Source organism: Oratosquilla oratoria, chromosome 3 (assembly GCF_046742065.1).
Source record: "Oratosquilla oratoria isolate Oo_2021 chromosome 3, ASM4674206v1, whole genome shotgun sequence".
Taxonomy (NCBI): domain Eukaryota; kingdom Metazoa; phylum Arthropoda; class Malacostraca; order Stomatopoda; family Squillidae; genus Oratosquilla; species Oratosquilla oratoria.
In genome coordinates this window covers 41026245-41047873 of record NC_134779.1, presented here as the reverse complement: position 1 = coordinate 41047873, position 21629 = coordinate 41026245, and the positions used below count along the sequence as shown (strand labels likewise).

At 35.1% G+C, this 21629-nt stretch overlaps 1 protein-coding gene across 1 annotated transcript in view; it reads left to right on the top strand.

Annotated features, from left to right (window-relative positions):
• Positions 1-21629, top strand: part of LOC143022043 (ATP-binding cassette sub-family A member 9-like) — a 152218-nt gene that overhangs the window by 88840 nt on the left and 41749 nt on the right. Inside the window, exon 7 of the mRNA XM_076179981.1 lies at positions 15693-15832. Within this exon, the coding sequence (XP_076036096.1) occupies positions 15693-15832 (140 nt within the window). The remainder of the gene's footprint in view (positions 1-15692; positions 15833-21629) is intronic.

Here is a 21629-nt window from a genome sequence, read left to right as displayed (position 1 = left end):
GCATGACAACAATGAAGCTCTCACGCCGGTTATCATACCACCTCTCTTCAGGAGCTCCCAAAAACCACCATCATTCTGCTCACAAAAGAAATTTAAAAAAAGAAACTCTAGTAGAAAACACAGAAGTGCTGGCAACAAATCAAGACCATAGAAGACTACCTATCCTCGAGGCTCTCTTTATTAAAGAAACATCTCCCAATCTTAATATACAAACTAGGGATTTAGAGGCCCTCCCTAGCGTAAGGAGATCTAAGCTCCCTGAAAGAAGGTACAATACTGATGACGTCACACAACAGCCGACCAATGAGGAAGTAGAATAGTTCGGGAGTCCCAGTCCAGCCCACTAGCCAATCAGAAGCCTCAAAATGAAATATCAGACCACCACTAATAGTATATAAACACAAAAATTCTATCAGATATTCACACTCTAGCCACTGATGAAGCACTAAGTAGTGTGAAAACGCGTTCTGGCCAGTATTTCACTTAGGTAAAGCCATGCCCAAAGTAACTTACAAAACAATGTCATATGGTGACATTATAAGACAACTTCCCGTGAAAGGGAAAAAGGTTCTCAGAGAAAGAGAAAAGGCAGATAAAAAACTCTGCAATAATAATCTTGCCATTAAATTGAACCAAATATTTATATATCTATATATATATATATATAATATATGTATAATTTATATATATATATCTAAAAAATATATAATATATATATATATAATATATATATATATATATATAATATATATATATATATATATAAATATAATATATATATATAATATATATACATATATGTAAATATAATATATATATATATAATATATATATATATATATATATATATATATATATATATATATATATATATATATATATATATATATATATACCGTATTTTTCGGACCATAAGGCGCGGGCAAAATCCTTAAAATCGGCCAAAATCGGGTGGTGCGCCTTATCGTGCGGTGCGCCTTATGTGTAGCTTCAGTGCAAAAAAAATGCCTCGGATAGTGACGTACTATTTTGACACGTTTCGTAGTTAGCCTGCCGACGGCGACAGTGCATAGGCTTAACAAAAGTTACAACCAAGTTATAACCAAGGTGCATGTATCTTGACAAGAAAATTGCGAAAACTTCGACAGTTTTCGGGTCCCTGCCACCGCATTCATTCACGCTAACATGGCTATGACATGATAGCATACACAACACAGACAGCCATTTTGCATTGGTCTAGTCTCGCTCCACTCAAACTGTAGTCATTTGGGTATTTTTTTTAGTTTCGATCATGGGCGCAATATAGCAATATAAGATTAATTATTAATTTTGTAAATTAAAATGTATCAACGTAATATGCTAATGAAAGAAGTCGGTAGCATAGGATCGGGACGCCAACGTCTCTCACGACGACGACAACGAGGACGAGCCGGATGACATTTAATTTGCAGGTAATGATTTATTAAACACAGTAAACATGGCGTACCATTCGTCCGACACGACTTCGTTACTTACGAAATCCGTTTCAGCAATTTTTTTGTTTTTTATTTCCGCTCACAAAATTGCATATTACGTTGATACATTATAATTTACAAAATTAATAATTAATTTTCTATTGCTATATTGCGCCCATGGTCGAAACTAAAATTTTACCTTCATTTGTAATCTTGTGTTTTTAAGTGAATAGAGAATTCCGGGAATAAACTGCTACTGTTGGTTTTATTCCCCACAATTCCCGTAACATGTTTGTTGTTTTATAGGGGTATTGGCAGGGCAGACCGTCCATGGAGGTGGTCTGATTTCACTGACCAAAATAAAAAAAATATATCATTTATTTTTGTAATTTTGCCAAATCCCAACCGATTTTTCTCATTCAACAACGAAAATGTTCAGTTCTGAATGCACTCCCATCTGCATGATTATCCGATGACGAGACCAGGTTAGCTAGGTCAACATGAAAATGGAATTCCTGATATTTGAGCTGAAGTAGTTGTCATGGGATGCAGAAAGTCACAATGAGTACAATGCAATTTGAATTATCCATCTAGCTGTCCTAGTTCTCTAGATATTGCATTTTGAAGGGAAAATCGGGCCGAAACGTGCGGTCTTACTAATCGCCGATCAAGCGTAAACAATGACGATTTTTACTGACAGGCACAATTTTATATAAGAATTTAGCATATGGTTGCATTATTTGACCTATTTTCTTTAGAATGTGTGATTTCCATGTAATTTAATCAAAGAATTACGTTTTTATCCTCTGTAAAATTACCCACCAGCTACGAATACTGTCAAATTACATGAAAATCACACAATTTAAAGAAAATAGTTTGAATAATTCAACTATATGCAATCTATTACACTAATAACACAACAGTAACAAACTTAATAGTGTAGCTTGATCCATACCACCAATGATCATAGATAGCGGGCAGGACGAATCGTAGCTGTGGTCCGTAATATTACGGAGGATAAAAACGTAAATTCTCTTTGATCATATTACATGAAAATCACACATTTTAATGAAAATAGTTCAAATAATTAAACTATAAGTCTATTACACTAATAACATAATAGTAAGAAACTTAATAGAGTGAAGTTTGATTCATACCACCAGTGATCATAGATAAGATGGCGTGATGGACGTTGATGTTGTTATCCGATAATCCACCGATTTCTCAGCTCTTGCGTAACACGCTGCCTTTATTTTGGTATTAGAATAATCCGCGAGACTAGTAGTTTTCGTTCATTTTGGTCAGTTGTCAATACACTGAATTTATTTAGTTCATTTTTTACACTGAAACATAAACCAATTTTCGATTTACTGCTGAATGCAAGCCGCCATGTTTATCTTATGTTTTTATGTACCGACATGTAACTGATGATGTAATTGTTTGAAATTTACTACGATCGTAGTAAATACACTCGCATAACATTTGTATGAATGAAATTTCCCGCGGTATGTAAATTTGGCCGTTTGCATGGCGTGCGCATAAAATGACGCGCTATTGTGCTCGTCATCGACGGTGGCGCCTCTGGTGGTGTTTGACCTACCTAACCAGGTGCGCCTTATGTAAGGACGGGGAATAGCAAATTACGGGTGCGCCTTATGGTACGAAGCGCCTTATGGTCCGAAAAATACGGTATGTATTTACCTAGTTGTACCTAGTTGTATTTTACGGGAAGGGGAGCTATGCTCGTGGTTTCCTGTCTTCATATCTCATTTTATCTAAACTATTTTTAAATTCATGTATTGTTTTTGCACACACCACTTTCTCATCTAACTTGTTCCAACTGTCTATTACTCTGTGAGGAAAGCTCTTCTTTTTCAGATGACTTCTATAGCTGTCTTTCTTGATTTTCTTTCCGTGCCCTCTTGTATTTCTATCATCCCATTTTATCAGATTCTCTCTATCAATAATTTCTATGCCTTTCATGATTCTGTAAATAGCTATCAAATCTCCTCTCGCTCTTTTTTGCACTAGTGTCTGTAGTTCAAATTTTGCTAGTCTCTCTTCATATGATAGTTTTGAGAGTGTTGGTGCCAATTTTGTAATTGCTCCTTGTATTCTTCCAAGTTTTTTTACACATTTTTTTGTACTTGGTGACCACATCGTTGCTGCATATTCCAATCTTGGTCTTATCAGAGTGATTAGAATTTTCTTCACCATTTCTTCATCCAGGTATGTAAATGCAACTTTGATTGTTCTTATTAAATTATAAGTTTCTCCAAAAATCTTATTTATATGTTTCTCAGGTGACATATTATTCATAACAATGACTCCCAGGTCCTTCTCATTTTCTACTTTTTTTTATTCCTTCTTCTCCCAATTTATATGCTCCTGTTATTCTGTTTTTGCTTTTTCCAAATTCCATTATACTACACTTTTTAGTGTTGAACTCCATCTCCCACTTCCTACTCCATTCCCATACTTTATTTAGATCACTCTGTAGTGACTCACAATCTTCTTCTGTGTTCACTTTTTTTAATAGTTTTGCATCATCTGCAAAGAAGCTCATATAGCTTTCAATTTCTTCATCCATATCATTAATATATATAGCAAACATTATTGGGGCCAGAACTGTTCCTTGTGGAACACCGCTTATTACGTCATCCCATTTTGAGTGTTTGTCTCATATCACTACTCTCATTTTTCTTTCTTGCAAAAAGTCTTCCATCCATTTAAGCAGTTTGCCCTGTATTCCTCCTTCAGTTTCTAATTTCTTAAGCAACTTCTTATGTGGTACTTTGTCAAAAGCTTTTTTTAGGTCTAGAAATACACAATCAGCCCATCCATCTCTTTCTTGTATTATATCTATTAGCCTTGAATAGAAACATATTAAATTAGTGACGCATGGTCGTCCTTGTCTGAATCCAAATTGCCTTGGATTTAGCACGCTGTTTTTTTTTAAATATTTTACCCACCTACTTTTGATCATTCTCTCACAAATTTTTGCTATTGTACTTGTTAGAGAGACTGGTCTATAATTGGTAGGGTCTTCTTTATTTCCTCCTTTATATATAGGTAGTATATTTGCTTTTTTCCAATTTTCTGGAACTTTTCCTTCTTTCAAGGAACTATTTATTATACTATGAATTTTGTCTGCCAGTTCATTTCTGCATTCTTTCAAAATCCAGTTTGCTATTTCATCTGGTCCATGCGATTTTCTAACATCAAGATTACTCAAGTGTTTCATTATTTCATTCTTTGTTACTTCTATTTCTTTCATAGGAGGGACTTTCTCTTTCCATTCGATCTCTTCCGGTTGTATATTCTCCCTTGTAAACACTGATTTAAAATGCTTGTTCAAAATTTCTGCCATTTCTATTTCCTCAGTGTATTCAACTCCTCCTTGTCTTAATTTCTCCAAATCTTGTTTGTTTTTCAGTTTGTTGTATACAAATCTGTAGAATAGTTTTGGTTGATCTTTACATTTTTCTATGACATCTTTTTCATATTTTCTCTTTTCTTCTCTGCATGCTTGTACATATTAATTTCTATAACAAGTATATATTTTCCATTTTTAAGGTCTTCTGTCTTTCTTACATTTGGTCCAGGCTTTGTCTCTTTTGTCTTTTAACTCCCTACATCTTTTGTTGTACCAGCACTTTATATATTCTTTTTCATGTTTTTGTCTTGGGACATACTTTTCCACTCCTTTTTTATAAATTTTTGTCAAAATATTCCATTTCTCTTCTACTGTTGTATCTTCTTTGTGTATTCTTTCCCAGTTTTCATTTTGAAAGAATTCTCTTATTTTATAAAAAAAAAAAAAAAAAAAATCATACATCAATCTTCCTTTTCTATATTGTTCATTTCTTTTCATGTATTTTTTCTCATTTAGTTCTAGTTCTATCAATATGTGGTTGAGTAAGCAGTAAATGCAAGGTAATGCACATAGGTAAAAATAACAGTAAGTACGATTACAAGTTATCTGGAAATTCATTAACAAAAATGGATAGTGAAAAGGATCTTGGCGTAATTATCAGGAACATTATCAAATCATCCAAGCAGTCTATTTCAGCCTCTGAGAAAGCAAATAAGATTCTAGGACTGATTGCGCAATCTTTTGACTTCAAATGTCCATCACTCATTAACAAGCTATATAAATCATTAGTTTGTCCAAATTTGACTAAAACATATGAATCTGTTTTTCCTAAAATAGCATAGAATCAGAGGTTACTTGATAGAGGTCTTTAAGATTCTAAAGGGAATTTACAACAAAAGTGACAAAATTTTCACACTGAATGAGAATCAGACAAGAAACAATGGTCTTAAACTGTCTGGAAATAGATTTAATTTAGAAGTGGGTAGAAACAACTTCACCAACCATGTAGTTAATGAATGGAATAAACTTCCTGCAGAGGCAGTACAACATAGTTCAGTTTGAAGCTTTAAGAATCATTTAGATAAACACCTAAGCAAGATGCTGTAATGACTATCATTTATCTTATATTATTTGTTTTGTTATCATTTGTCCATTTATTATTATTTGCTTGATTCTCATTTATTATCAGTTATATGTTAATTTATTATTATTTACTATTTACCTGTTTGTTTATTATTTAACTATACCTATGCATTTATTTATGTATTCTATTTATTATTTACATTATTATACTTTTTATTTATCAATTTATTGTTATGATTTTTTTGCATCCAACCAAGATATGGATCAAAAGGTCTCCTGTCAGCATGTTCCACCTTTGTAATCCTTTGTAACAGTCTTTCTGATTGGAGAAAGGGTGGAGGAGGAGAAAAATTTATTGGTTCACGGGAGTAAAGTCACGCCCTTAGGGGAGGCATTTAGTTGTAACAGTAAAGATCATTGGATTAAGAAAGTTGTGATGTAGGAACTAAATTGAGGATACCAGCTGAGAGTCCCATGGTGTAAATTGACAAGCCAAGTGTAATATTATTCGAGAAGAAAAGAAGAAAATTTTTACCTCCATTTAATTCACCCCATAAAGAAACATTACTTCCTATAGAGAGACATACTTAAGACAGTGATGAAAAGAAACTTGAAAGTGAAAGAAGAAATACAAAACCATAGAACAGTAAACAGAGTAAACCAGTTGTCATGGAGATGATGGATGGGCTAAAAAAATTAAAAGATCCACAACCACCAATCACTGTGGGACAAGGTCTATACAACCATTGGATGAAAAATAGAAAGGCAAACGTTAAAGGAGCCAATACAGAGCCTTGTGGAATGCCACTTATCACATCTTCCCAGTTTGAGTTTTTGTCTCTAAGTACCACTCTCATTTTTAAGAAATCCTTCATCCATTCCAGTAGCTTGCCTTGTATTCCTCCTATTATTTCAATTTTTCTTATTAATTCTTTATGTGGTACTTTGTCAAAAGCCTTCTGCAAGTCCAAGAAGGTGCAATCTGCCCAGCCATCTCTTTCTTGTATTATCTCAATTAATCTTGAGTAAAAGCATATTAAAATTGTGGTACACGATCTTTCTTTTCTTCCAAGTGTTTGGTCCATTTGCTTTTGATAAATTTTTTGCATATTTTTGCTGTTGTGTTAGTAAGGGATACTGGTCTGAAGTTTGTAGGATCTTCTTTGTTTCCTCCTTTATGTATTGGTACTATGTTTGCATCTTTCCAATCTTGCGGTACCTTTCCTTCTTTGAGTGAAAAGTCTATTATCTTGTATGATTTGTATGTCAGTTTGTCTATACACTCTTTCAGTATCCAATTTGCAATTTCATCCAGTCCATGCAATTTCCTAACATCTAGGTTTTTTATTTGGTCTCTTATTTCTTTCTGCGTTACCTTTATTTCTTTCATCTTAGGGGATCTTTCTTGTTGCCCATTTTCCCAAATCTGTGAGTTCTTAATTGTAAAAATAGACTTGAAATGTCTGATAACTACTGCAATTTCTCTGTCATCTATATATTCTTTATCTCCTTCACGCAGTTTTACAATATTGTGTTTGTCTTTTAATTTATCATTTACATATCTGTAAAAAATTGTAGATTGATCCTTACATTTATCTGTAATATCTTTTTCATAATTTCTTTTTTCCTTCCTGCGTGTATTCACATATTCATTCCTAAGTTTTATATATGTTTGCCATTTGGATGTTTTTTTTGTTTTTTGTTTTTTTATCTTTTTTCAATTTTTTTTCTTGAAAAAAAAATTGAAATGTAGAAGGGGTGAAAGTGGCAGTAGATTGGAAGTGAGCATTAAGGGAGAGCGACTGGAGGAAGTGGATAGTTTTAGATACTTGGGTACAAATGTGGCAGGGAAAGGTGGAGTGAAAGTGGAGGTAGAATGTAGATTGAGAGAAGCGAGTAAATGCCTTGGTGGATTAAAGAGTGTAATGAGGAATAGACATTTGGGAATGGATGCTAAGAGGAGACTGTATGAAGGAGTGATTGTGCCAACAGCACTGTATGGGGCAGAAACATGGAACATAAGAGAAGAAGAGAGAAGGAGTTTGAATGTGTTTGAGATGAGGTGTCTGAGAAGTATGATGGGGGTTACTAGGTTAGATAGAGTGAGAAATGAGGTGAGGAGGAGAACAGGGGTGGAAAAGGAGCTGGGAGATAGGGTTGATGAAAGAATATTAGGATGGTTTGGACACATGGAAAGAATGAGTGAAGAAAGACTAGTAAAAGAGGTATGGAAGGCAGATGTGGAAGGAGTGAACATGAGGGGATGTCCTAGGATGAGGTGGATGGATGGGGTGAAGGGGGCTTTGGGGAAGAGGGGAATGTCTGTTGAGGAAGGACGGGAGAGGACAGAAGACAGGGGTGAATGAAGAATGGTTGTATATGGATGATGTGATTGCATGAGGTGGAATGGGGGGTGAGGTAGTATGTGTGAGCAACATTTGACACAGCCCGAAGGGATTTCTCCCCGTCCTCTCATTTTATGCAATGGGGGGACGGAGAGGGAGGGGTCGCCGATTTAATGAAGCGGCCTTGCTGTGGATGTGCTGTGTCTTGCGACACTGCTTGTGACCCAGGGCAGTGGACAAGGTGCAGGGATGACCCGTCATTCAGGAGGTGCTAAGATGGGAGGGAGGGTGGAGGGGTGTGGAGTGTATTCAGGGATGGAATGGGTGGGAATGATTTTATGCCTTTTTCTTTTTGGCTACCCCCCTTGTAAGGGGGAAAAAGCCTTGGTATATGTATGTATCTTTTTTCAATCTTTTCCAGGCTTTGTCTCTTCTGTCTTTAGCCTCACTGCACCTTATGTTATACCAACACTTTATATAAATCTCTTTTTGCTTCTTGTTTGGTACATATTTATTAATTCCTTCATTGTACTTTCCTTTGAATATGTTCCGTTTGTCTTCCATCTTTGTTTCCTCTTTGGAGAATTTGTCTCAGTTTATGTTTTGTAAAATTTTTCTTAGTTTTACAAAATCCGTTTTGATGTACATTAATCTTCCTTTTCTATGTTTATCATTCCTTCCCACATTGTTTTTTTTTTCTTTTAATTCAAACTCTATTAGTACAGGGTCACTCTTTCCAATTGGTGTTTTATACTCCATTTTGTTCACAATATATGGTACGGAAGTTGATATTAAGTCTGGTTTGAATGGTTCCTCATTGTCTCTATATCTAGCATTTTCCTTAACCCATTGTGTTAAGGTATATTCGATGGTCATATCCAGCAAAGTGTTGCTCAAAAGTTCTTCTCCCCTTTTCCTATAATTTCTTCCCAGATTATATCTTTTGCATTAAAATCACCCATAATTACTATGTTACTACCCTCTTTTAGTAATTCATTTAGCACAATCATTGTGTCTTTCAGTAATTTAGAATGATCACTATCAGACCAAGCCTGTGTTTTTGTTGGTATATACACTGCTACAAATTTTCTATTTTTCATATTTCTATTTACAACTTTAATCATAATTAATTCCACATTATATTTGCCATCATTTATCTTTGTCACATTTAAACCCTTTTCGGTTAATATCATGACACCTGCTCCCTGTTTGTCTGTTCTATTTTTCACCCAGTGGTTGTATAGACCTTGTCCCCCCATGCTTGTTGATAGAGGTCCTATCAGTTTAGTCTCCACAATTCCCATAATGTCAGGTTGCTCTATTTCTAGATAGTTGTTTAGTTCATTAATTCCAGGGATCATGCCATCGATATTTGTGTATGCCACTTTTAGCTTCATATTTTCTTCTCTTTTTTTGGTTTAAATATCCATTTTTCTGATGTACTATTTTTTCAGTCTCGGGCCCAGTACTCGAAAAAAAACAACTCATTTTTTTCCGTCTCTGTTCTTTTCTCATTTCTATCATTGGCTTCAATTCTGAGAGCCTTGTCTTTCTCTTTTTCCTCATCACTCATTTCCTTTTTTATCCATACAAGCACCTGGCTGTGCCAGCCACGGCTATGCCGCGGGTGCTTGGCCTGCGTGCCCCTGGACTACGCCCACGTTTTTTAAAAAGGGGGAAAAATAAAAAAGCTAAAAGTTAAGAATTTGTTTTATTTTCACACGTTACTTTCGAATTTCTTTTTAGTTGTCTTCAATAAAAGACAATTTGTAGGATTAAACTTTTACGTAATTATCAACTGTAAATTGTTGGAAAAGCCTTTGACAGGTAGTTGAAGACCCCTTCTCTTTCCATATACAACGACGAATAATACATAGAAGGAGTTAACCCATTATAGAGTCTAGTCTCTTTTCCTGGTCTTCTGTTTTTTATCATTTTATAGGAATAACTCATATCTCCGTTAGGAAATAATAATGGGTATTGAAAACTGTCATAAAAGTAGCTCTTGTGGTTAAGGTTTTTCGTGGGATACACGGAGTCTTCTTTTGGGGAATGTATTGAAATCATCAACGGGTCTCTCGAGGGATCCAAATTTATGATGGCCCCGACTTGTGAAGAAGAAGACGGGAGATGATACACTCCTTTGTGTTCATGGGTATTCATGCCTTCGGCTGCTTTCAAAGTTATAACCATTTCAGGTATACTTGAGTGCTTCTTTACGTGAATGCGAATAAGTTCCCTCGCAGATTCTATTTCTTTCAACATCCCAGAAAGACACGTGTTGTTAGCTGTCATATAGTCATATACTTGCATTATTATTTTCTCGTTTTCAGACAACTCTTTTTCTTCTCTTTCACGTCATTTTGCTGTTTTCTTATTTGATTTTTTTTCTTGTTTAACAGTTCTGGACAATTCATTTTTTCAATACATAATTTTATCTGTTGATCTCTACTGTAGTAGAAATATAGATCTAAGAAAGAACTATCTGTTTTCCAAAATGTTTTTTCTGCACTACTTCATTATATTCGCTTAATAATAAATGAGGTTTCAACAGACTGATTGTATGGTATATTTTCCTTTGGACCTTGTAGCACATAGCTGATTCAGCCGCGTTTTCAAACTTACTCGATGTCGAAAAAGATGTAAAAGAAAACATCAAGTTGAACCCAACTAAATATCGCAAAAATCGCTCAGATAAAGGAGATGTGCCGTCATACAGTCTTTTAAACAAATCGTCTTTAATGACTGAAGGCACGATGGAGGGAGATTGACCGTCATTGCAACACATTTTTCTTCTCTTTTTTCCACATTAAAGCATCACAAAGCTTACATCTAAAATCTCCGATTTGGCCAATAGTATGCTGAGAGACTCCTTTTTCATTTATTTCATGGAGAGCTCCGATATACCGTACATCAAGCAGTACACGCGGATCTAGATCGGGCTCCTTCATATGGCGTTGTGTGCGTCCTTTACGCATTTCAACCAAAATCTCTTTTTCTCCCTCTGAAAGTTCACATATTTTTGTCTCGTCCCTAACAACTGCTCTAACTCTTTTGGCTGCTGCAATCATTTTAACTTTTTTCCTCTTTTCTTTTAGCCCTAGCTTTGCGTCTATTTTCCTTTTCTTCCAGCAATCTCTGTTTTTCTTGTGCTCTCTTTTCCGCTCTTAGCTTTTTGGCTGCCAATTCTTTGTCCTTCTCAATTTTTCATCGTTCCTTTTCTTCTTTCTGTAACTATTTTTGTTCCTCTCTTTGTTTCGCCTTTTCATCAGCTTGCTGACGTTTGTTCATTTTTTTTTGTTCTTCTCTTTGCTTCGCCTTTTCCTCAGCTTCCCGAAGCATGTTAAGTTTTCTTTGATTTAATGCTTTTTCTTGCACTTTTTTGATGGCGTACTTGTTACCCCGTTTGGCACATTGAGACCTATGAAATGCCCTGTCAAGATAGTTCATCTGATAATTTCTATGATCAGCTTTTCCACTGTTTATTACAAACTCCCTATATCCAGCAAAGTAATGTTGCATAAATTTCTCAAGCTCTTTCTTCGATATTTTCTTGGAATAATTCTAACTTGTCAAACATTTCGTCGGAATATTGGAAACCGTCAACTTCCCGCAATGCTTTATTAAAAGCAAGTACCTTTCTGTGAAACTCTTGAATAGATAACTTGGTACAATGAACTTTAACATCTCTGTATAGAAATTAAAAGCTTTTAGCGTGTTTGTTTCGTAATTTTGAATGAAGACTTGTTGTTTCGTATCGTATCCTTAGCAATTTTTCGGGTGACTGTAGCCCACCTCCAAAAGTGGCGTGTACGCTTCATCTTGTTTGCGGCTGATTCAGGCATTATTAATAATTGGGTGTATATGGCCGTGGGACAGTTTTCTATGTGGATACTGCCCAGGTCAAGGTGTTACCTTTTGCCGGATTCAGGAATGGGATCACATCCCAAGAAAAGACAAAATTGAAGGCTCTTGTTTTTAATAGTTATTAGATATGTCTGAATTTCTCTCTGCTAATATAACCGGTTTCAATAGTACCTCCTTGGCTATCACTTGAGTTCTTTTGAATATTTCCCTATTCTGTGAATCTCGTCAATTTCTTTGTCAAAATTTTGCCCTTTGTCCTAATTTTTTTTTAAAGTTTCCTTAGCTATTTCCTTTTCCTCCTTTTCTCTCTGGTATTTATACGCATCATGTTTTTCTTGGATACCATGGACCACAATGCATTTACCTTTGTCAACTGAATCTCTCACCCAATTTTCCTTTCCTTGAATTATTTTCATAACTGTTTCTTTTGTATTTTCCTTCATCTGCTTTTATACTATTTCTCTCAAGGATATTTCTTATTTTCCTGTTTTTGTTTACATTGATTTTTTTTTTTTCTTTCTTCAAGGAGGTCTGTTTCTTTAATTGACTTTTCCACCTCTCTGGTCACTACCTGTAATTGCTCTTTTCTTTTACCTGTTTCAGTCCTTCATTTTTTATTTTTGTCCTTCATTCTTTTGTTTTCTCTTTTGAGGATATCAGTTTTGCTCCTTAGGTCACTTAATTCTCTAATTATTTGCTCATTACTGTTGTGCAAAGTAATCAATTATCTAAGTACAACTTAGTAGTCAAATTTTAAATCTACGATTTCCTCCAATAATTCATTTACTTCGCAATTTCTTAATGCATTGCTATATCTAACTTTTCTATCTTTATCTAAACCTCTACCTATTTCTCCTGGATTTCTTTGAAAATCTGAAAAACTGTTGTTCTCCCACCTTTGGTTTATCCTTAGTGTCAATTAATTTTTTTTTTTTTTTTTTTTTTTTTTTTTTTTTTTTTTTTGGATAACACCTTACATATATCCAGGCCTCTCTTCGTTGGTTCATTTAATATTTTTTCATCTTTATCTTTCTCCATTGTGCCAACTATACTTATTTCAAGAACTGTATCTTACCAAATCGGTCACACGAGAAACATAGCCTACACATCCTGCATGGTAACAACTATTCATTTCTTTCGTGTCGGCGACAAAAACTTGATGTGTTTCTATTCAAGACTAATAGATATAATACAAGAAAGAGATGGATGGGCTGATTGTGCATTTCTAAACCTGATAAGGTGCCACATAAGAAATTGCTAGAGAAAGTAAAATCTGCAGGAGGAATACAGGGCAAACTGCTGAAGTGGATGGAAGATTTCTTGCATGAAAGGAAAATGAGAGTGGTGATAAGAGACAAACATTCTAATTGGGATGAAGTGATAAGTGGTGTTTCACAAGGAACAGTTTTGGCCCCAATAATGTTTGCTATATATATTAATGATATGGATAAAGGAATTGAAAGTTATATGAGCTTCTTTGTAGACGATGCAAACTGATGAAAAAAGTGAACACTGTAGAAAATTGTGAATCGCTGCAGAGTGATCTCAATAAAGTATGGAAATGGAGTAGGAAGTGGGAGATGGAATTCAATATTAAGAAGTGTAGTATAATGGAATTTGGAAGAAGCAAAAAAAAGAATAGCGGGATGATATAAATGTGGAGAGGAAGAAATTAGAAAAATGGAAAATGAGAAGGACCTTGGAGTCATTATTATGAATAATATGTCCCCTGAGAAACATATAGGCAAAGTTTTTGGAGAAATTTATAATAAGAACAATCAAAGTGGCATTTACATACCTGGACGAAGAAATGGTGAAGAAAATACTAGTCACTTTGATAAGACCAAAATTGGAGTATGCAGCGACGACGTGGTCACCAAGTACAAAAAAAATGTATAACAAAACTTGAAAGAATACAAAGAGCAATTACGAAATTGGCACCAACGCTCTCAGAACTATCATATGAGGAGAGGCTGGCAAAACTTGAACTACAGACATTAGAGCAAAGAAGAGAGAGAGGAGACTTGATAACTATAGAATCATGAAAGGCATGGAAATTATTGATAGAGAGGATCTAATAAAATGGAATAGTAGAGATACAAGAGGACATGGAAAGAAAATCAAGAAAGACAATTATAGAAGAGACCTGAAAAAGAACAGCTTTCCCCACAGGATAATAGACGTTTGGAACAAGTTAGATGAAAATGTGGTGTGTGCAAAAATGATACATGAATTTAAAAACAGTCTAGATAAAATGAGATATGAAGACGGGACACCACGAGCATAGCTCCCCTTCCTGTAAAATACAACTAGGTAAATATATATATATATATATATATATATATATATATATATATAATATAAATATATATATATATATAATATATATAATATAAATATATATATATATATATAATATATATATATATATATATATATATATATATATATATATATATGTAACATGTGTATTTACCTAGTTGTATTTTATGGGATGGGAGCTATGCTCGTTGTGACCTTTTTTGTATCTCTCCACTTCCAGTTTTTTCTCAAAATCGTGTATAGGTCTGGCATTCACTGTTTCACTGTTCAATTTGTTCCAGACATCGATCACTCTGTGTGGGAAACTGCTCTTTTTCAGGTCTCTTCTGTAACTGTCTTTCTTTAGTTTCTTTTTGTGTCCTCTTGTTTCCCTCTTGTGTCCCATTTTAATAGGTCATCTAATCGAGAACTTCCATCCCTTTCATAATTCTGAAAATGGTCAACAAATCGCCTCTTTCCCTTCTCTGTAATTTATCCAATCTTTGTTCATATGTCAAGTTTGATAGTGTGGGTGCCATTTTTGTTGCTGCTCTTTGGATTCTTTCTAATTTTCTTGTGTTTTTCTTTGTGCTAGGTGCCCACATAGATATAGCATATTCTAATTTCGGTCTTATCAATAGATAATTATTTTCTTAACCATCTCTTCACCCATGTAGTCGAAGGCCACATTCATTGGTGAAATATTATAATAGGAATGTAGTGAAAATGAATCAGAGAAATATATATATATATATATATATATATATATATAAAATGGGAGTAGTGTAAAAATAAAAAGATGAAATAGAATAAAATAGAAAATAATACAAAGAACCACATTGATTCCTAGGCTAATAGACAGACCATAAAAAGAGGGATTAGATACATTGAATTTGTCATTGTTATAAGAGGAGAGAGAGAGAGGCAACTTGATCTTTTCTAATAGCCCTACCATGTTTTTCTCCCATTTTTTGAGAAGAATGACCTGGCACTATTTGTAAAGTACAAAAAAAGGAAGTAGAGATAATGTTATTCAGTACCTGCAAGATAGTAATCAAAAGAATATTTGATCAGGCAGTACATGTATATGGAGTGGGAATCTAATACTATTATTAAGATAATGTTGAGGTATCCTGTACATTTAAAGTTCTTATATAATATGATTACACAATGATAGAAATACTTTAATCATTGCCCTACATATTTACCTAAAAAAAACTTAGGTGTACATTCTCAAGAAACTTCTATATCTGCCACTGCTTTCAGGTTATATTGTTAACAACACATTTTATGGATGAAGCTGACCTCTTGGCAGATAGGAAAGCAATTATGTCTCAGGGACTATTAAGGTGTTGTGGGTCTTCATTCTTCCTGAAGAAAAAATTTGGAGTTGGGTACCATCTCACGTAAGTAGTGTTTATATCAATCAGTATGTTGGTCCAGGTCTCTCCTTCAGGGAACCCACAGCTTTCAGATAACCAACCACAGCCACCAGACAGGGCCTTAAGTTATTTAGGGAAGAAATATTGTGTTGTCTTTGGATTGTTAGTGTGGGACATTGTAGGATAAGGTGTTCAGTGTCTTCTGCATGGTGCCTGCATTTTGGAGAGTTTGATTATGTGACCAGGCTTAATTTGTATTGGTACTATTTTGATGATGTATGGTATCCTGTACGTAAATGTGCCAGTATGGTTCTTGCTTCTCATGAGACTTGTTTTTGGGGGTTAGGGGTTGTTGATATCTGAGGGGTGTTGATGAAATATTGAGTTTGATGGTCTGTCTTGAAGAGGTTGTTAACTGATCTGAGTGTGAATGTTTTTAGTGTAAATGTACTGTATAGTGCTGATGGTATTTATTTAGTTAGTTGTATTTACTGAATTGTAGTATATAGGAAAGGAGCAATGTTTGTTGGTTCCCATCTCCTATTCTCTAATTTTCTAACATATCTAGACTCAAATTTATGTACAGTTCCAACATAATTGATATCCTTGATTTCTAATTTCTTTAGATTTGAACTCATGTATTTGAGTTTGGGTTGTATCACCAGCTATTCCAAATATGCATCTATATGGAAAACTGTATTTCTTCACATCCTTTAGACATGTTTTTTTTTTTTTTTTTTTTTTACTCTCATGACCTCTTGAATACCTTCCATCTTTAATCAGGAGATCTCTTCTGTCAATGCAATCTATCACCTCTTTTTCTTTGATCTTTCAGAGTTGGTAAAACCAGTACTTTTAGTTTTCCTTGTGTGGTTTATCTGCCAGTCTAGGGACCAGTGTGGTTACTGCCCTTTGTATTCTCCTGCTCTTGCTTATATCCTTCACTCTGTGTGGGGACCATACTGATATGATGATGATGATATGGTTTAACGTCACTCCCCCATATTGGGAGGCTAGGATGGTGCCCCTCACAGAGGGCTTTGGGGACCATACTACTGACACATATTCCATTCTTGGATGTATTTACCTAGTTGTATTTTGCGGGAGAAGAGCTATGCTCGTAGTGACCCACAATTGTATCTTTCCGCATTCAGTTCTTTCTTAAAATCATGTATAGTTTTAGCACTCACTGTTTTCTCTTTCAATTTGTTCCATGTATATATTACTCTGTGTGGAAAGCTGTTCTTTTTCAGATCTCTTCTGTAACTGACAATAGACAGAGTGGTTGGTAAGTATGGAGTTCCAGGAAAAAATCGTAGTTGAGAGTTGATGGTAGAGATGCGTCTAAAGACTTGATGATAGCAAATGCAGTGTTTAGGAAGAAAGTCAAGCAGAAGTACATGTGGGAGAGGGTGTGGATGGGTGGTAGATAGAACATTAATAGACTATATAGTGGTATATAGGAGTATAGTAGGAAGAATTATGGATGTACATTTTCTAAGGGGAGAGAGTGGGGGAATATCAGATCATTTTCTGGTGGAAGGTAAGTTGAGAGTGGAGGATAGATGGAGAAAGAGGAAAAGAGTGAACTGCTTAAATGAGAAAGGAAAGGGGAGCTATGTGACCTTTTTTTAATCTCACAAGATCAAGTTTGTTCTTAAATTCTTGTATTGTGTTTACACACACTATTTTTGCATCCAGTTTGTTACAAAGAGCGACAACCAAACTAGCACCGACTCTCGCCGAACTAACATATGAGCAAAGACTATCTAAACTGAACCTACCAACTCTGGAACAAAGAAGAGAAAGAGGAGATCTACTGACTATCTACAGAATAATGAAAGGAATGGAAGTTTTAGACAGAAATGACCTGTTAGTGTGGGACAACAGTAAAACAAGAGGACACGAAAAAAAACTGAAAAAAGATAGTTCTAGAAAAAAACTTGAAAAGGAACAGTTTTCCACACAAATCGATTAATACATGGAACAAATTAGACAACAAAACAGTATGTGCAAACACTAAACAAGATTTTAAGATAAAACTTGATGCGGAGAGATACAAAGACGGGTCACCACGAGCATAGCTCCCCTCCCGTATATTACAACTAGGTAAATACAACTAGGTAAAATATATCTATCACTCTGTGTGGGAAGCTATTCTTTTTCAAGTGTCTTTTGTAGTTATCCTTTTTGAGTTTCATTGCATGTCCTCTTGTTTTTCCTCTGTCCCACTTTAACAAGTCCTCTCTATCAAGGCATTCTTTACCTTTCATAATTCTGTAGATGGTTAGTAGGTCCCCTCGTTCTCTTCTTTGTTCCAGGGTCGGCAATTTCAATTTGGCCAGTCTTTGTTCATATGTCAGTTAGTGTTGGGGCCATCTTTGTCGTTGCTCTTTGTATTCTTTCTAATTTTCTTATATTTTTTGTACTGGGTGACCATATCAGCGCTGCATATTCCAGTTTTGGCCTTATCAGTGTTTGTAATATTTTCTTAATCATTTCCTTATCCAGGTATTTAAAGACCACCTTTATTGATCTCAACAAATTGTATGTTTCTCTGACTATTTTATATGTTTATCTGGTGACATGTCTTTGGTGATGATTACTCCTAGGTCCCTTTCAGAATTTACTTTCTTTACTTCCTTTTTGTCAATTTTATATTGTCCTGATATTCTATTCTTGCTTTTCCCAAATTCAGTTATACTGTACCTTTTAATGTTGAATTCTGAGATTTTGTTTAGATCACTGTAATGAGTTACAGTCTGTTTTGGAGTTTATTCTCTTTAATAACTTTGTGTCATCCGCAAAGAAGTTCATATAACTTTCAGTACCTTCATCCATGTCATTTACATATATAGCAAACATTATCGGAGCTAGCACTGACCCCTGTGGGAAGCCACTACTCATTTTCTCCCATTTTGAATATTTGTCTTTGAGCATTACTCTCATTTTTCTTCTATGTAGGAAGTCCTCCATCCAGTTCACAAGTTTTCCATGCATGCCTCCTATTGTTTCCAGTTTATATAGCAATTTTCTGTGTGGTACTTTATCAAATGCCTTTTGTAGGTCCAGGAAGGCACAGTCTGGCTAGCCATCCCTTTCTTGCAATATATCTATCAATCTTGAATAGAAACAACTTAAATTAGCGGTACATAATCTTCCCTGTCTGAATCCAAATTGCCTCAGGCTCAATAAATTATTCTCCCAATATTTTGTCCATCTATCTTTGATGATTCTCTCACAAATTTTAACTATTGTACTCATTAGGGACACTGGTCTATAATTTGTTGGGTTTTCCTTATTTCCCACCATATATAGGCATTTCCCACCATATATAGGCATTTTTCCAGTCTCCTGGTAGTTTTCCTTCTTTGAGTGAGCATTCAATTATTTTGTATATTTTTCTGTTCGTCTATACATTCCTTTAGTATCCAGTTTGCAACTCTGTCCATGCCATGTGACTTGTTAACATCAAAAGATTTAATATTTGATTCCTTATTTCATTCTGAGTAATATTTAATTTCTTCACTAGAAGAAATCTTACTTAAATTCTTTGATCACAGTTTTGTAGATTTTTTCCTCTTTGGTGAATACAGATTTGAAATATTTGTTCATGATATTTGCCATTTCTATATCTTCTGTGTATTTTCTGATACCTTGATGTAATCTAAGTATTTCCTGTTTATTTTTTAGTTTGCTGTTTACATATATACAAAATAATTTGGGTTAATCTTTACATTTGTCTATTATGTCCTTTTCATAATTTCTTTTTTCTTTTCTATGTATTTTTACATATTCATTTCTTAGTTTGGTGTATATTTTCCATTTCTCAGATTTTTTTTTTTTTTTTTTTTTTTTTCCCTCTTTCCATCTTTGCCAGGCTTTATCTCTTCTGTCTTTTTTTTTTGTCTCGGTGTATGTTGTTTTATCATCCATTTTATCCATTTCCCTTATTTTTTTAAATTCTTGTTAAACTTAGATCACTTTACTACACAGTTCCACTCATCAATGCCCCCCTTCAAACTGTTTGCAACTAGGTAAATTGCCAATTTTTTGTTGAAGAATCACTAGATTTAGCGCTAGCTCACGGAGCGTTCTCAGGGACATTCGATTCATTCGACTGTCACTGTGTGTGTGTTAGAGATGTATTTACCTAGTTGTAGTATACAGGAAGGGGAGCTATGCTCGTGGTGACCCATTTTTGTATCTCACAAGATCAAGTTTGTCCTTAAATTCTTGTATTGTGTTTGCACACACTATTTTTTCATCCAATTTGTTCCATATATCTAACACACTGTGTGGAAAGCTGTTCTTTTTCAAGTCTCTTCTGTAGTTATCCTTTTTGAGTTTCATTGCATGTCCTCTTGTTTTTCCTCTGTCCCACTTTAAGTCCTCTCTATCAAAACGTTCTTTTCCTTTCATAATTCAGTAGATGGTTAGTAGGTCCCCTCGTTCTCTTCTTTGTTCCAGGGTCAAGAATTCCAGTTCAGCCAGTCTTTGTTCATATGTCAGGTTTGAAAGTGTTGGGGCCATCTTTGTCGTTTCTCTTTGTATTCTTTCTAATTTTCTTATATTCTTTTTTGTACTGGGTGACCATATCAGCGCTGCATATTCCAGTTTCGGCCTTGTCAGTGTTTGAGGTGAAATGTCTGAGAAGAATGATAGGGGTTACTAGGCTAAATAGAGTGAGGAGGTGAACAGGGGTGGAAAGGGAGTTGGGAGATAGGGTTGATGAAAGAGTATTGGGATGGTTTGGACACATGGAAAGAATGAGTGAGGAAAGATTAGTAAAAGAGGTGTGGAAGCCAGAGGAGGAATGAGTGAACATGAGGGGTCAACCTACGATGAGATGGATAGATAGGGTAAAAAGAGCATTAGGAAAGAGGGGAATGTCTGTTGAGGAAGGATGGGAGAGGACAGAAGATAGGGGTGAGTGGAGAAGGGTCATGTATGGATGATGCTGTGATGCATGAGGGGGAGTGGTGGGTGGGGGATGGTTGGTGAGGGAATATGCATGAGAAATAAATTGGTGCAGGAGTTCTCTCCATCTTCTCCTTTTCTGCATGAGGGGATGGAGAAGGGGGGGTCACCGATTTAATGAAGCAGCCTTGCTGTGGATGTGCTTTGTATTGCAACACTGCTTCTGATCCAGGGCAGTGGACAAGGTGCAGGGATGACCCGTCATTCAGGTGGTGCCAAGATAAGAGGGAGGGAAGAGGGTAAAGGGGAGTGGAGTATGTAGAGGATGGAATGGGTGGGAGTGGTTTTTATGCCTTTGTTTTTTGGCTACCTCCCATGTAAGGGGGAAAAAGGCCTTTGGTATATTTATTTACCTCGTTGTATTATATGGGAAGGGAGCTATGCTTGTGGTGACCCATCTTTGTATCTTTCAGCATCAAGTTTTTTCTGAAAATCTTGAATAGTGTTTGCACACACTGTTTCTTTATCTAAATTATTCCAGGTATCCAGTAATCTATGTGGGAAGCTATTTTTTTTTTTTTTCAGATCTCTTCTATAGTTATCCTTATTGAGTTTTTTTTGTGTCCTCTTGTTTTTCCATTGTACCATTGCACCATTGTATCTAGGATTTCCATTACCTTCATAATTCTATAGTCAGCAGATCTCATCTGTTTCTTCTTTGTTCCAGAGTTGGTAATACCAATTTGGACAATCTTTGTTCGTATGTTGATTTGGGGAGAGTTGGTGCCAACTTTGTTGTTGCTCTTTGTATTCTTTCTAATTTCTTTATATTCTTTTTAGTACTGGGTGTCCATAGTGTTGCTGTGTACTCCAGTTTTGGTCTTATTAGTGTAACTAATAT